Source organism: Prionailurus bengalensis, chromosome C2 (genome assembly GCF_016509475.1).
Source record: "Prionailurus bengalensis isolate Pbe53 chromosome C2, Fcat_Pben_1.1_paternal_pri, whole genome shotgun sequence".
NCBI classification, from domain to species: domain Eukaryota; kingdom Metazoa; phylum Chordata; class Mammalia; order Carnivora; family Felidae; genus Prionailurus; species Prionailurus bengalensis.
Window position 1 is genome coordinate 110403064 of NC_057350.1, and position 16861 is coordinate 110419924.

The following is a 16861-nucleotide window of genomic DNA, read 5'->3' on the forward strand; positions in this document are numbered from 1 at the left end:
GCAGAAAAGGTTGACTAACAAGCAGGGAACTGTGGGTGTGTAAGTGGGCACGAGTGTGAATACTGTACCCATAAGGGTGAGTTTCAATCTTCATTTTTCCTCCCAGGAAGAACAGTAACTAGCAATATGAAAGTATTTTAACAGCTTGTAAACAAACAGAGCCAAATAAAGAAGATCACAGTTATTCAGCAACTTTGTTTACCACTGACACTATTTCTATTGTATACATTTCCCTGCCAAGGTACAATTCTCTAAGGTGTTTTACATTTGGTATGATTTCTAAGCTACAATGAAAGGATACATGTTAAATATGTCTTAATGAATTGAGATTTCTCAAACACCACTTTAAGAAAAAAAAGCCAAAGTCCAATCCCTAAGCAGTAAATCACACCTAAGATTCCAGATTCCAGATATCACATTGCTAATTGGGGTAGGTACCACTAGATGAGCCTGCCCAGCCTCTCTATGTCCGCCTAGTTAAAAAATTCCATTTCTTCACGGTACCCAGGTAGCTCAGCCAGTTAAGCATCTGACTTCAGCTCAGGTCATGATCTCGAGGTTCATGGGTTTGAGCCCCATGTCGGGCTCTATGCTGACAGCTCAGAGCCTGGAGCCTGCTTTGGATTCTTTGTCTCCCTCTCTCTGCCCCTCTCCCACTCGACTCTATCTGTATCTCAAAAATGAACATTAAAACATTTTTTTTAATTTCATTTCTTTGTATTAAAATTAAAGAGAAAGAGAATGAGAGACTAAGTGTGAAAGAGAACCTATAGATTAAGAGACTTAGAAGACATGTCAAGTGTATTAAGGACAGAGAAACTTGGAGACAATTAGAGGTCAATACATAAGTGGGAGTTTCTCAAAACAGGATAAGAATGAGCATATAATAAAAGAAAAGTGGGGGATGAGCAAATGATAACTTTGACAACTTGGGCACATACCAACTCTGGCACAGTGCCCCCTGGATATCTCCCAGCCAAGGGATCTGTGCAGCCATTTTCTGGGAAATAAAGAAACTTCTTTTGTTTCTGGAAAGCCCTTGGGTGGGCAAGTGACTGTTAGTATGTTGAGCAACCAGTGGCTAATGTCCCAATCAGGCCTCCCTCCAGTCACCCACATCATATCTCAGGTGTCCTGTCAGTGCACATGAGATCCAGAGCAACTACAGCAATAAAAACATCAAAAAGCAATATACAGAAGAGCAAAGGGCAAACATTCAGAACATTAAACTATCACCTAAAATCCCAAGATATTTTCTCATCATTATTTTGCAAAGGTCAATGCATAACAAAAACCCAGATAAAACCATCTAATAGGAAATGGTTCAAAATCATTTGGGACAGGTTATTTCTTAGAAGACATGTGAACATTAGAAAAGAGGTCTAGAATCTCCTGACAAAGGAGACAGGAGGTAAATAGTGTTCATATCCCAGGCTGTTGCACCCAGCTACCACCTTCTTCTTGTCAAATGCTCTTCTCTTTTTCACCACTCTCTAATTGATGTGACAGCTTATAACTCCACACACTTTCTCGGTTCCCTTCTCTGACTTTTCTTTTCCTTGTACTCTAACTCTTGATCCCCTTAAGTTCAGCCCTTGTAGCTCATCTCCTTTTAAGAACCCAAATACCCCACAAGGCTTCACCTATCGCTCCTGGACAGATCCTAAATGACCCACACGAGAGATCTTCCTACACTCCATCTCTACCCTCTTGCCGTCTATACCCACTTGTGCATAACCCCTGGCTTAGACCCAACCTGTCCAAATCTATATTAATCACATCTCTCCCTTAAACAAATTTACCTCCAAACTTCTCTATTTCTGTGCGCATGGTTACCATTTTCCTGAGTCCCGTAGATTTTAAAACTTGGGATCAGATCATTTTCTTTTTTTCTTTTTTTAAAGTTTATTTATTTATTTACAGGGCACGGGAGGGGCAGAGAGAGAGAGAATCCCAAGTAGGCTCCGTACCATCAGTGCAGAGCTGATGCAGGGCTCAAACTTACAAACCGTGAGATCATGACCCAAGCCAAAACCAAGAGTCGGACGCTTACCTGACTGAGCCACCCAGGTGCCCCAAAACTTGGCATTATTTTCAGATCATTCATATTCTTCACTTAGCAATACTGTTCCACTGAGTCATCCAATTCTCCCTTCATGTGGTCACAGGGCTCTCTCATACCACTCTAAGCTGCTCCTCAAGGCACCCCTCCATTACAGCAGCAGTCCCTACCTGCCCACCCTCTCTGGCTCATCACTTTTCACTGAATCCACCCAACCCTGCACTCCCAGAATCATCTTTCGGCTTTGCCTTACTGAATGATCTGTCCTGGAAAATATCCGTTTCTCCTTCATTACAACATCAAAGCTAACACATGCATTTCCAAAGCTCTCCATCACGTGGCCCTATCTATCAAGCCTATATATTCACTGTTTCTCAACAACATGATTGATTCCTGTTCTCTGTCCTTACTTGGAATTCCCTCTTCTATACCTGTACTTCTAACCCTTAGCCCATATCAAGGCCCCTCCCAAATCTCTCTTCTCCAACTGGCTTTCACACAACACTCCCCTCTGATCTCTGATCACCTGCATCGAGAAGTCAACATGATCATATGATGCTCTCGCCATTTCAGTGTGTTGTCTTTCTCCAACTACCTGGCAAACTCCAAGAAGCTAGAGATACAGTCCTCTATCACCCTTACCACACACTCCAGAGCTGGAAAGAGCAAATTCTTTTTTAGAATAAACTAGCTAATTTACCTAGTACTTAAGTACTTTTGGATTTTCCTTGACTATAAATAAATGATCTATAATAAATAAAAGTATACACAAAGGAAATATAGAGATATTTGTCTATTAGCATTTGATTTTTAAATGTTAATACGTTACTTGCAAAACTATTCCATTTGAAAACCATCTTCTTACCTGATTTTATGCAGTCTGACGACTTGCAAATGCCATCTAGAAAAAGAAGGGAATATGCATAAATATCTGCAATGCGGGTTTGTAATTTCTCCCTATATTCTGTTCTTTTAAAAACTGCCAATTAAATAATAAATTCCTTAAAGCAAGAACTAAAACCTGAGTATTGTATGTCATTGCCAATAGTTAGAAAGAACATAGAGAAATAAAATAGGTAAATCCTAAACTTGAACACTTTATTGTGAAAAAAAACAATTTATTGTATCATCGCTACTCACTAAGCCCTAGATCTCCTAAATTGAAATAATCAGTTGTTTTAGTACGGTAATCTTTTTTTCCCCCTATTAAGGAACCAATCTTTTCTAATCCTTATTGTGAAAACTGCTAAGACTCAAATTAGACCTCTTAGATTCCTGTGAAGCCCTTTAGAATTTCAATGACACAACAAATTTCACTAATTGAAGCTGGCCACAAAATGGTGTATACTTTAATCAAATAAAATTATACACTAGAATCCTTATAAAATAAGCATGAGTGCACTAAATATACTTGGCAATTAATAACTTAGCTCAAACATAAAAGACATTGTACTTTAGTCAGAGTTAACCGTTTCGACATATTGATGTTACATTTTATGAAGAAATCTTTCTACCACCATCCTTAAGTATCTCTCTCCATAACACATTTGCTTGGTAGACGAAAAAGGCGTAAGATGAAGATTTCACTCTCTTGTGCATTTTTGTGTGCACAGGTGTGGGAGTCACTCACCATCATAGGTTGCATAGAGTGCGATCATCGTCACGGCGATGATGGTAAGGAGCAGGACAAGGACGGAGAGACTGATCTCCAGTGAGGTCCATCGTTGTTTCTTTGGCCTTGGAGTGTTGATATCAGTTATATCCATCTGACTTTCTGATTTTCCCATCACCTAAAATCTGGAAAAAAATTTTTGTTAAGTCTTTAAATACTACCAACAACAAACTAATACATAGATAAAAAGAAGAGAAAATGTAGGTACAACTTTCCAAATGCTAATGTGGCTAGATAAAAGTAAATGACTAATTAATTTTAAGTAAGAAATCAAGTTCTGCTGTTGTTGAAAGTCAGAATTTTGATTCTGAAAACAGAGTATAGAGCCAATGAATTTGACATGAACAGTCACAATTTTTTTTTTTAAGTAACAGTAAAGATCCAAACAAAATTAGACAAGAAGACTTAGCTAAATACTCACATAAGATTCCTATGGCAGTTCATAAGCAAATAATTGCTGTACCATCATAAAGCAAAGTTTTAAACTCACCCTTCTGAACTTTGGACAACGTCAAAGGTGAATTTTATATCTTGCTCCAATGGTTTCCTTCATAAGCATGGAAATCAATGACTAATACTTTGAGGTTTTGACTAAGCAGTAATTTGAAATATGAATACAGATAAAAACAAAAAGGAACAAACACTTGTGATAGCTTATTTTTAGTCTTTTTTTTTAATGTTTTACTTATTTATTTTTTTATTTTTTAATTTTTTTTTTCAACGTTTATTTATTTTTGGGACAGAGAGAGACAGAGCATGAACGGGGGAGGGGCAGAGAGAGAGGGAGACACAGAATCGGAAACAGGCTCCAGGCTCTGAGCCATCAGCCCAGAGCCCGACGCGGGGCTCGAACTCACGGACCGCGAGATCGTGACCTGGCTGAAGTAGGACGCTTAACCGACTGCGCCACCCAGGTGCCCCGATGTTTTATTTATTTTTGAGACAGACAGGGACAGAGCATGAGCAGGGGAGGGGCAGAGAGAGAGGGAGACACGGAATCTGAAGCAGGATCCAGGCTCTGAGCTGTCAGCACAGCTCAGAGCCTGACGGGACTCGAACTCACGAACTGCGAGATCATGACCTGAACCGCAGTCTGACACTTAACCGACTGAGCCACCCAGGCACCCCTTGTTTTTAGTCTTAAAAACAACTTTTATTTTTACAAGCTCAAAATTACAGCTACTGCTGATGTGGGTATCTATTAACTGGTTAGACAACATTCTGATGGTCACTCAGTGAACCAAAAGTCAGTGGTTTACACCCAGAGATAGCTGTTAACCTTAATCACTGTTTCTTCGTGGGACTGAAGAAGAAAAAAATATATGCATTAAAAAACCCTCCTTGCAGGTCAGGGTAACAATTGTTAAGATACTTAACTTATATTAAAATTAATATTAATACTTCTAATAATAGCTGACATTTGTTGAGTGCTTCCTGTGTCAGTCACTAGTTCTTAGTGCTTTACCTGTGCTGATTATTTTAATCTTTGTAAGGTGGGTATTAATATTCCAATTCTATACTTTAGGAAACCGAGGCACATAAAACTCAGGGAACTTTCCCCACTACAAAACTAGTAAATGTTCTTTACAGAGAACACATTTGGTCACTGTTTGAAATAAAAATGTATCATATCATCACACAATAAAAGCTATTTTAGATCTTATTGCAGAAGTTTTGGGAAGGGGGAGGGAAGTTAAGGGGATGAAAGCCTAAATATTAAATTTCATTAGGTTTCTTTTAGAGCCCTCGTGGTTCTTTATTGACCATCCACCAAAGCTCCAACTTCAATTTTTCTGCATGACTGTAGAAAAGGGCATCATAAACTAACAGATTAGCTGTTTATAACTTTATAACAATTAAGCATATAACTTAGTTCCTAGAGGAAGTGACTCCTCAGAAATACTCCTAAAGATCTTTGTTGAACACCCACAATTTGCCTGATGGTATGTTTTGTGGAAACTGAGGCACAGGATAAAGTAGAAAATAGATTCTACATTTGAAGTGTGGACTGGGAGATCCCACTGATAGCTAGGAATTTAATCTCCCCAGTGAGTTATTAATAAGTGAACCACAGCTGGACTTTAGAGTTCTGGATACAAAGTCTTAAGCGCGCTGTCCTCTTGATTACAGGAGGCTATAACCAAGGACAGACTATCAAATAAAAATATTTTATTAGACCATGAAAACTGTGTCTGCTCAATAAAAGTGGGATGTAATGTACCTGAATGTTAAAATGTCTTACTTAATGGTTATGTAACTCATGTTGGCTTAGTCTCACAGACCCTGGGGTTATGATATGGAATTGCATTGATCGTGGCCCTTGGAGTTTTAATACGGATGGTAATTGGGGAAAGAAAAGATGGGACCAAATTTAATACTTGGACACCATTCAGAGAGGTAAACAATAAAAAGAATAATTTTCCCAGTTTCCCCAGAAGAATTCAAGAGTGGCGTAAACAGCATCTGAATATTAATCACATTTGCCTTTCATGAGCATTTGTCTTCCTGCTCTAATATTTCAGAAGACAATCTAGCCAAGTTTCCCTGAAATAATACGATCCACTTCTCATTAAAAAAAAAATTTTTTTTAACATTTATTTATTATTGAGAGACCAAGAGACACAGAGCGTGAGCAGGGGAGGAGCAGAGAGAGGGGGAGACACAGAATCTTAAATAAGCTCCAGGCTCTGAGCTGTCAGCACAGAGCCCAACATGGGGCTCGAACCCACAAACTGTGAGATCATGACCTGAGCCGAAGTCGGTAGCCCAACCAACTGAGCCACCCAGGCGCCCTGATCCACTTCTCATTTTAGTTCTCTCTGAGAAACAACAATCAGTTTCTGTAGTAAAACTTAGGGCCAGGAACCAGGGTAGCCACAGGGTTAAATTAAAGGTGCTCTTTGGCTCCACCAGGCTTCCAACTTCAGAAAACTGGTAGGCAGGCATGTCTTTCTCCCGTCTAGGTTACTTTTCCCTCACTTCTCCTTACCCTTGAGACTGGGGTACAGAGGCAGCTGGGCTTTTAATGGTTCTGCACCTAAGACTCCAGAAATTGTTACAGGGAAATAAAGGCAGTGACTACAGCTGTTAGCCCTTTTACCTGCATCAAAAGAATATCATCTTTGAATCACCTGCAAACCCTCCATCTGCCCCTCTTGTAAACACGCTGATTTTTTTTTTTTTTTTTTTTTTTTTTTTTTTTTTTTTTTGTCTTTTGCTCCTAAGTAGCAATTTTGAACAGCACTGAGCAAAAGGAGAAATGATACAAGTTTAACTTCCTGGTTAACTTTGCCATTCATTCCAGACACTTCTAGTGGATTCACTATGTTCCTATAAGAAAACAGGAGCCAGAATCTTGAACACCAAGATCAATCACCAACCCCCTAGATACAGAATATTCAAGTCAACTACATCCAACCCCATTTTAGAGAAGGGAGGGAAGAGGGCAAAAGGATACAAAAAAAATTATAAAGTTGATACTTATAGTTCCATATAAAGCAGGATATGCCCCCCCACCCCAAAATACCTACATGTTTAAAATAGTACATCTCAATTGGAGATATGGTCAGAAAGTTTCAACCAAAAAGGAGACACTTCCAGAGGAGAGAACAGAGAATTAGGAGATCTAACCCAACAAGAAATCTGCCAACTTCAGCTAAATAACATTACCAAAAGAATGATTTTGCTTAAGTAGAAACAGCATTCCAAAGCAATATAAAGCAGCAATTCTTACACCAGTTGAGAATAGAGTCAAATCAACCTACAGGATAACTGCTTTGTTAAAGGGAAGTCTATAAACCTAAGCGATTTTCATCTTCACAGCACTTTTCCACATTAGCATTTCTGCAAGTCCTGAGGGTACACTATTAAAACAATCTTGTGTTATGGAAACTGAGGCACAGGAAGCAGGAGAGACAGGTTGCATATTTAGGCTGTAGCTGCGGAGGCTGAAGAGGCAGGTCAAGAGAGAAACCATCTCCTTTTTTCCCAGGACATTACTGTGTAGGTGTTCCCGGGGGTCTGGACACAAAGTAACAACCACATCACTCCCATATGCCGTGCAGCTTTTCAACAGAAGTCACAGCAGCGAGTTCAAGAAAGTACCGGACAAATTTTTGTTAAGTGCTGGGGCCCAGAAATAATGCAAGAGTGAAGACGCTGCAAGCCTCCAAAGCCGGCCTGCCGATTGGCAGCTCCCCAATGCTGACACTGCACGTCAGGTACTACTTTCCAGTTTAATAAAATTACCATTTGCATCACCTATGGGGGAGGAACAGACTCAATCAAGTGGCTAAAGAGGAACGTTTGGTTGCAATTACCCTTATTTTCGAATAATACAAATACACTGAGGCCAATGAGGTAAGAAAACTTTCACCTACCTAGGAACTCCCCCCTGCTCCCGCCAACCAACCCTCTGTGATTTAAGCACGCTATCAGCATAAATTATATAATAGCGAGCTAAGGTTAAGGCAAGATGAAGAGCTAGGGTAATGAAAGGATCTTCAGGTTAGGAAAAGTAAAAACAGAAAAGTGAGTTACAAATGAGAAAATCCGATAGAAACCAAAATGAAAACAAACCTTGCTTAAAAAAAAAAAAAATCCGTGTCTGTAACAGCGGAATGGCAAATTCCCAGCCCCCAGATCAGACCCCCTGCAATTTGGTAGCGCTGATCCCGGCAACCAAACATAACTCCCCGAGGCAGAGGCTGCAGGGAGCTGTGGAAATGAACCCGAAGACTCGACCCCACATCACTCGCAGACCCCTCCTCCAGGTCACCCTCTTCGCCCCTTCCCTCACTCTTCGAGTCTCAGATGCGGCACCTTCCCAGGGCACGCCTCCCTCGCCCACGGCCGCGGGGTCCCGGGCGCTCGATTGCGCCGGAGCCGAGCCGCTGCCCCTGCTCCGTGCGCCTCCCAGGCGGCCGCTGCCCTCGGTCGGCTGTGCCCGCCCCGTGCCCGTCCCACCGGCTCCCACCGCCCGTGCTCTCGCGCCCTTCGGACCCTTCTCCCCAGCTCCCAGGTGCGGGCTCGCTCTCCCAGGACTCACCAGTGGGATTCGGGAGAAGTTGGAGGCTGCTGAGCAGACACATCCCGACCAATGAGCGCGCGGGGCCGAGCGTGGGGAGCCCCGCCGAGCGCCGGTCGGTCCGTGCGTCCGCCCCAGCGCGCCCCGAGCGGCGCGGGCTCCGGGCGGCGGGCGGCGGCGGCGCCGAGCGAGGCCGGACTCGGGGGAGGTTCCGGCCCCGCGGCGGCCCGGGCCGAAGGAGCGAAGGGGAACCGGGCATCCCTCGGACCCGCACCCGGAGGGACTCACCGTGGCCTCTCAGCGGATCCCGCGCCGGGAGTTGGGCGGCTGCTCCCGCCTGCGCGCGGTCAAGCTTCGCCACTTGCACATCTCCGCGCCCCGCGCGTCTCGGCGCTCTCACCCCCCCCCCCCGTCCCCCCCGCCGCAGGACGAGCGAGAGGAGCAGTTCGCTGGGTGACCTGAAGGTTTCCGCTAGGTCTCCCGAACCCTGTCACATCGTGTGTGGGGGCCGGGTGTGCGTGCGTGCGAGAAAGCCCCCCCACCTCACCCTTCCCAAAAGGGCTTTGCCAAACATTCTTGGAATTGCTTAGCGTCGGGGCTTTCAAGAAAACAATGCATCGCCTCTTCGAGAATGTGTAGTGCTGATGAAGGTTCTGTTGCTCTCCCTAGTCAACCTGAGACCAAAATGATTCTCTTCTCACATTCTTCTTTCGCTCTCCTTCTCCTCCCTCCATCCCAGCTTCCTTCCTTTCCTATTTGTTTTGTTCTGTCCCTTCCCTTTTTGGTTTCCTTTCTTTCTTGACCCCTCTCCCTTTTCCTTCTTCCCGTCTTTCTCCTCCTCTCTCCTCTTTCTTCTCTTCCTTTCTTTTTCTTGGTCAGACCAAAATGATGTCAAGAGCTATATTCTGTATTGAAACTCCCCACTCCCACCTCCTGACTCTTGGGAATCTAGTGATGTGTATATCCAAAGGCTTGGGGACCGGGAGCGAGGGAGTCACAAAAATAAGCGAAGGTGTGTCTGCCTTCTAAAATTAGCTATAATGTGTCTGGACCCTTCTCATTTTCATGGAGCCAGGTAGCAGCACAGCATTCTCATGTAAGACATGCGATTCCCCCTCAAGGAAGTTTAAAAAAAATACTTTTTGCACAAAGGCGATTTCTATATAAAAGCTACCTTCAGCAGCTCTAAGTGTCAAGGAGCTCAGAAGAACTAGACCTCCCATATTGGTGTGGTTTGGGGGTTTGGGGGTTTTGTTTTGCTTACATGATTTTTAGTTCAATTATTCAAGGCCATGGCTTCAACAGTGTCCTTTTCCTTTTTCAAATCACGTCTCATTGCAAACACACACACACACACACACACACACACACACACACACCCTGAGGAAGTCATACTGAAATACAGGTGACTTTTCCTGAACTCACGATTATCTGTTTTTGACATCAAGTAACTGACAGATTTTACATTCTTTACGTGGTAGACCTGAAAGGCAAGGAGAAATAGTAATACTTGCTAGTGAAATAGTGGGATACAATGTAGAGACATTTTTTAAGAAGTTAAAATAATTATTAAATAACTAGATTAATATACATCAATCTAATATATAGGCTTCAAAAGAATTCTCTCCATATCTCTATGCTTTACTCTTGTCTGGTTCACGTGTTACACACCACTTAATCCTCATGACAACCCTAAAATATGGATGTAATTGCCCCATAAATGAGCATAAGGAGCTTGGCCAAGTTAAAACTACTGGGAACTGTTTCAACTGGAATATGAACCCAGTTCATTTTTTTTAAGATCTGATTTTTAAGTAATCTCTGCACCCAATGTGGGGGTTGGGGATTGAACTTACAAACCCCAAGATCAAGAGTCTCCTGTTCTACCAACTGAGCCAGCCAGGAGCCCCTGAGTCTAGTTCATTTTTGATTCAAATGCTGAGTTACAGTTCTCCTCACTTTAGAGAAAGGACTGAAGCATAGGTAGTGATTTACTAAAATTCATTGTGTGAGAAATCTTGTTCTTCTAACACTCTAGTGCTTAATTTTTATTACTTTTCAGCTAAATTACCAAAATGTTATTTCAACCTTACATAATCAACAATGAACTACAAGCAGTTAGAAAAGTCCTTTTTTTGTTTTTTCCCCATGTAGCCAGGCCTCAGTTTCTTCACAGGGAGCCCCATGTATTAAAAATGTAATGTTTCTTCTGATTAACATAATAATGAATATTGGGGGATGCCTGGCCAGAATAATCCCCAAATTTGCATACCAACAGAAAATGCAACTTAAATTCATGCCTGATCTAAACATTTCCATTTAAACTTTTCAAGCTACATTTTGTTTTCCAATTTGCACAAAAATTTTAAACAGAAAAAGGTTCTTTTTGGAAGGTAATAGAATACCCTCGCAGTTCAGGAATATCTAATTACCAGTAGAAAATAAGACAGTCTGGTTTGTGTATAGTGCCTCTAAACTTATAGCTGGAAGTTGAAAATAAAGGTAATTCATTTAAATTCTTTTAAAAAGTAAAGATTTGTTAATGAGAACTTTTCGGACTATTCAGTGATAAGCATATATCATAGTTTTAGTTCTGTCTTGTTGCAAGAGGAAAACATTGCAGGAAGCCAATTCAAAGATCCACTCTTAGTGGTAGGGGTATTTTACAGGGGAAGAAAAATGAAAAGAGAATATACAGAAAAAGAAAAAAGGTATAGTTAAAGTTGTTTTTAGACTGTCTTTCAGCTGATAGTCAAGAAGGTGTGTTTCCCACAAGTCTTAATCTCATTAAAGTTTACCAAAATTTAAGGGTTTCATCAGGAATGCTAAATCTCTTCCTAGAAGGAGGTTAAACAAGTTTAAGAAGATTTCTCCTTTAAAGGATCTAATAAAGAAAGAGTCCCCAGGTTAGGAAACTCAGAAAACCTGAGACTTATAGAGGTTGTACAAGGTCATACAGTTTAGTGGGTTATAGAGATGAACCAGAAAGTAGTCCTCTGGGCTACCATGCATAAGTTATTAACAGTGGAATGATGCGTTGGTTCCGACAAGTTACAGAGTAGATCCTTAAAAGCTGTCCCTGTACACAACACTTACAAACGCTTGATACAGGATTTTTTTTAAAGGCCCTTTAAATGCACCACTGAGCCAGCAAGAAAGGGAAGGAAAGGCCAAGATTAAAGTCATGAATTCAGAAAGTCTTGTAAGTGTTAAAGGTGGTGCTGTCCTGGGGTGGCTACCCGTCTGCAGCCTCACCAAACCTACGGTTGCATTTGTAACAGGACTTGTAAGTGCCAAGGACTTCTTAGAGAGCAAGGTGAAAAGTCAAGTCAGAGATTCCTACCTAAAACTGAGGCCACTGAAAAGAAACATCTGCAGTGCAAAGGTGAACTAGAAAAAGAAAAAACAAAACTCAAACCCCATTCACATTGCCTCCCTTCCCTCCCTACCCCAAACCAAAATATGTTTGCTTTTTTCAGCCTTGACTCTGGCAGGTAAATTTACACCAAAAAGCTACTGGTGAATCATAATCAGATGGACAGTAGGGCTAGCTAGGATTTAAACGAATTCTGTGGCCTGAAAATTCCCAAGTTAAAAGTTTGTAGTAAAGTGGTTCCAGCTAGACTATACCAAACAAAAATTGAAAGAATTATTATCACTCAGCTCTCACTAAAGGAACTTACTGAGAATACATTTATAAAACAAAATGATACTGAAGTAGGAAAGCTGAAAGGACTCCATTTTATTTATTTATTTATTTATTTATTTTCAAATTTTTATTTTATTATTTTTTTAAATACAATTTTTATTGTCAAGTTAGCTAACATACAGTGTATATAGTATGCTCTTGATTTCAGGAGTAGATTCCCATGATTCCTTGCTTACCATTTTAGAAAGGTTCCATCTTTACTGTTTTTTTGCTAGGCTCCATTTATTCATATTCCATATTTACCTCTGAATAAGCCAAAGAAGCTATGTTCCCACTTCAAGGGGGAAAAAGAAAGTTAATTGTTCTCTGAATTTTGTCCTAGGCCTCAAACACGTAATAACGCTTAAGAAGAACCAGATCCCAAATATGTTCCAGAACATTAGCTTCAAACAAACCTCAGCTGATATTGGCATCAATACCCCTACCTTCAGTAATTCATGGAATAACATCTATTGTTCACCTGACACTCACCTCTGATTGGACCCAACCATGGATTCCTGAAGATATACATCCCCTACACCCTTGTCCAAGATAAACCCCAAGCCCCAAGCAATGATGAGACTCATTCTCCTTTTCTTTGGGGGTCGCCCAGATATTCTGTCTACTATTCTCTGTCACTCGCCCTATTCAATAAAGTCTGTTTTCATTTTCTCCAGCTTGCATTTGATTTCTATCCTGTGTGAAGCCAAGGACCCTCTTGACTGGGTTCTTGGACTCCGCTTGCCTGCATCAATACTAGATAGATAAGTTATTTAAAGGAGTGATAAGCAAAGAATATAGTAACAATGTAAGAAAATCTAAGTAAACATTGACTTAGAAAAATGTTTGGGTATACAGATGGCCAATAGACACATGAAAAGGTGTTCAGCATCACTCATCATCAGGAAAATGCAAATCAAAACTACAATGGGATATCATCTCACACCTATCAGAATGGCTAAAATCAGCAACACAAGAAATGACAGGTGTTGGCAAGGATGTGGAGAAAAGGGAACACTTATGCACTGTTGGTGGGAATGCAAACTGGTGCAGCTACTCTGGAAAGTAGTATGGAGTTTACCCAAAAAGTTAAAAATAGGGGCACCTGGGTGGCTCAGTCGGTTAAGCGTCCTACTCTTGATCTCTGCTCAGGTCATGATCTCTCAGTTCATGGGATCGAGCCCTACATTGAGCTCTGTCCTGACAGTGTGGAGCCTGCTTAGGATTCTCTCTCTGCCTCTCTCTTTGCCCCTCCCTGCCTCAAAATAGATAAATAAGTTTTTTCTTAAAGCTAAAAGTAGAACTACTCTATAACCCAGCAATTACACTACTAGGTATTTACCCAGAAACTACAAAAATACTAATTCAAAAGGATACATGCATCCCAATGTTTTTTTGTTTTTTTTTAAATTTTTTTAAATGTTTATTTATTTTTGAAGGAGAGAGAGACAGAGTGTGAATGGGGGAGGGGCAAAGAGAGAGGGAGACACAGAATCCGAAGCAGGCTCCAGGCTCTGAGCTGTCAGCACAGAGCCTGATGCAGGGCTTGAACTCACAAACTGTGAGATCGTGACCTGAGCCAAAGTTGGACACTCAACCAACTGAGCCACCCAGGCACCCCCATGCATCCCAAAGTTTATAGCAGCATTATCTACAATAGACAAACTATGGAAAAAGCCCAAATGTCCATTGGCTGGAATATTAGTGATAAAAAGGAATGACATCTTGCCATTTGTAACAACATGGATGGATCTAGAGAGTATTATGCTAAGTGAAATAAGTCAGTCAAAAAAAGACAAATACCATATGATTTCACTCGTATGTGGAATTAAGCAACAAAACAAAGGAGCATAGGGAAAACAAAGAGAGAAGCAAACCAAGAAACAGACTCTTAACTGTAGATAACAAACTGATGGTTACCAGAGAAGAGGGGGGTGGAGGGATGGATGAAATAGGTGATGGGGATTAAGGAGTACACTTGTGATGAGCACCAGATATTGTATGGACATGCTGACTCACTAAATTGTACACCTGAAACTAATATTACACTGTATGCTAACTAACTGGATTTGAATTAAAAAATAAGTCTGGGGATAAAAAAGATCACCTAAAATATTAGACAATAATGGTGTATAACTTGATAGTTTGATTAGAGCTAAAGCACTCTAACAGTGCTTATTTATGTTGTCGGAAAGGAAGATAATGATAATGATAATGATAATGATTTTAGACTTTATTAAATTAATTATACATGTAAAAATTACTAGTGTAAGTATTCAACGAGGAGAAATTGAGTGCATGAGGTCAAATGTTGCAGAGAGGTAAAAAAACTAGAATTAATAAAAGGAAATCTAAAGGAAAATAAGGAAAGAGAAAAAGGAAACATTAGAAAAGACATATGGTACAAAATTAACATGGTAGAAATAAATCTAAATATATCAATTACAATAAATATAATTGGACTTAATTCTCCAGTTACAGGACAAAGATTGTAATGCAATAAATAGACAAAATTCAGCTATCTTCTATTTAGGAAACAAATCTAAAATATAAGAACATAGAACGGTTGAAAGCAAAATGATGGATAAACATATGTCAAATATTAACCAAAAGACAACTGGTACAGAAATACTGTAATCAGATAAAACAGACTTCAATTTACCAAAAAAAACCAAATAAAGTAATCAATTCAGCAGGATAATACAATTCTAAATGTGATTACATCCAGTAGCATAAATTTTAAATATGTATTGCAAAAAATAACAGAACTATAAAAATAAATTGATAATTCACCGTGATAAGGATGATTTCATTTTTTATTAAAAAAATTTTTTTTAATGTTTATTTATTTTTGAGAGAGAGAGAGAGACAAAGAGGGGTAGAAAGAGAAAGAGACAGAATCTGAAGCAGGTTCCAGGCTCTGAGCTATCAGCACAGAGACTGACATGGGGCTCGAACTCACAAACCACAAAATCATAACCTGAGACTAAGTTGGAAGCTCAACCCACTGCCACCCAGGCACCCCCATGATAAGGATTATTTGAATACACTTTTCTCAATATTTAATAAATCATGTGAACAAATTAGTAACAACCCAGAAGATCTGAATAACAATACTAACATTCTTCCGTAAGTATATTGAACATTTCATCCAAGGATTGGAGAACACACACTTGTCCTTGACAAGTAATCTTATGGAAGCTGTGGGCTAGATTTTGGGCAAGGGAGCTTCTATAGCAGTTTGTATTTTAAAGCCTCTTTCTCTTTCTTTCTTTTCTTTCTTTCTTTTTTTTTTTTTTCTGTAGAGAATTACCTCCCTGAAGTTTGCATTTCAAGGAGATGGCCCAGATAAGAAGGTAAGAGTTAGTTTTATTTTAGCTTAGGGGAGAAGACCTTAAAAAAAAAAAAAAAAAATCCTATCAGGTTCTGAGTATCAGCTTCCAGTTTGGCCAACAATTAAAAAAAAAATCCTTTTAAATATCTTTCAATTTCTGCTGGGAAAACAGTAAATATTTCTGGCAATACTGAACACCCCCTTAGACTTCAGAGGCATTCACGAATTGAGTGTGAAAGCTATTTTATTTTTCTCTGTTTATCAGGTACTACAGACAGAGATCTGGAAGAGCTGACTCTGGTGAGAATCCTCACCCTTAGCTGGCTTCTGCCAGTTTTCCATCCACAGGCTATGCATGGGGGTTAAAGCAGAGGGTATAGCTCTGGTATCTACCAGAATTTGCCAAGGGTTTTCTTTAACTGTAATTTTAGTTTCCCTTAGCTGTTTAAGGGAATAATATAGCAGTTTACCAGAAAATTCCTGAGTGTCATCAACTCTGGGAGGGGTCCGTAAGGAGGTTCTCCGTTGACAGTAGATTCAGGGTTATCTGTAAGGCCACTGACTTGGTGGACTTGCGCTCATGGTCTTGTAATCTCTTTAGAGTGGAAAGACAATGTAGAGAGAGGATAAATGATAGAATGAATGCTATAAAGGAGGAAGGAGAGGAGAAGTAGGAATTGCGTCCATCTTTCATTTCAGGTGCCTCTTGTGTGTGTGTGATTTTTTTTTTTTTTGCAATGAAGCTATTTTAGAATCTTGAAGCGTTTTTGAAGCCTTCAGCTTACCTATTAAAATAGGTATCTCATTCTGTTTGTTTAATTTGGGAACACAATTTTTAAGTGCACTTCTTAAATGATCTCAGCTAATTGGAACATTCCTCAGAATGGCCATTGCAATTTCCCTCCCTGAGGGCTGGCAGCAGTTTTGTAGGACCCTTAACCACAAATGGAGTTCAACCCACATTTCTGTCCAGCCATATTTTAAGAACCCCAACCTGACAGTTACTAAGTTCTCAGGACACAAAACAATGATCTTGTCTAATTCTAGGGGGGTTGGGGGTAAGATTTTTTCATTTTTGT

At 40.3% G+C, this 16861-nt stretch overlaps 1 protein-coding gene across 2 annotated transcripts in view; it reads right to left on the minus strand.

Annotated features, from left to right (window-relative positions):
- MME (membrane metalloendopeptidase) overlaps positions 1–9258 on the minus strand; it is a 98927-nt gene extending 89669 nt beyond the window's left edge. Inside the window, exons 1-3 of one of the 2 annotated variants that reach the window (XM_043595076.1) lie at positions 9049–9258; positions 3693–3859; positions 2928–2963 (exon numbers count right to left, since the gene is read on the minus strand). In XM_043595076.1, the coding sequence (XP_043451011.1) occupies positions 2928–2963; positions 3693–3849 (193 nt within the window). In that variant the 5' untranslated portion in view covers positions 3850–3859; positions 9049–9258. Of the gene's footprint in view, positions 1–2927; positions 2964–3692; positions 3860–8781; positions 8915–9048 lie in introns of those variants that run through there. The other variant, XM_043595077.1, reaches the window with a different exon arrangement.
- Between the last annotated feature and the right edge of the window lie 7603 nt (positions 9259–16861).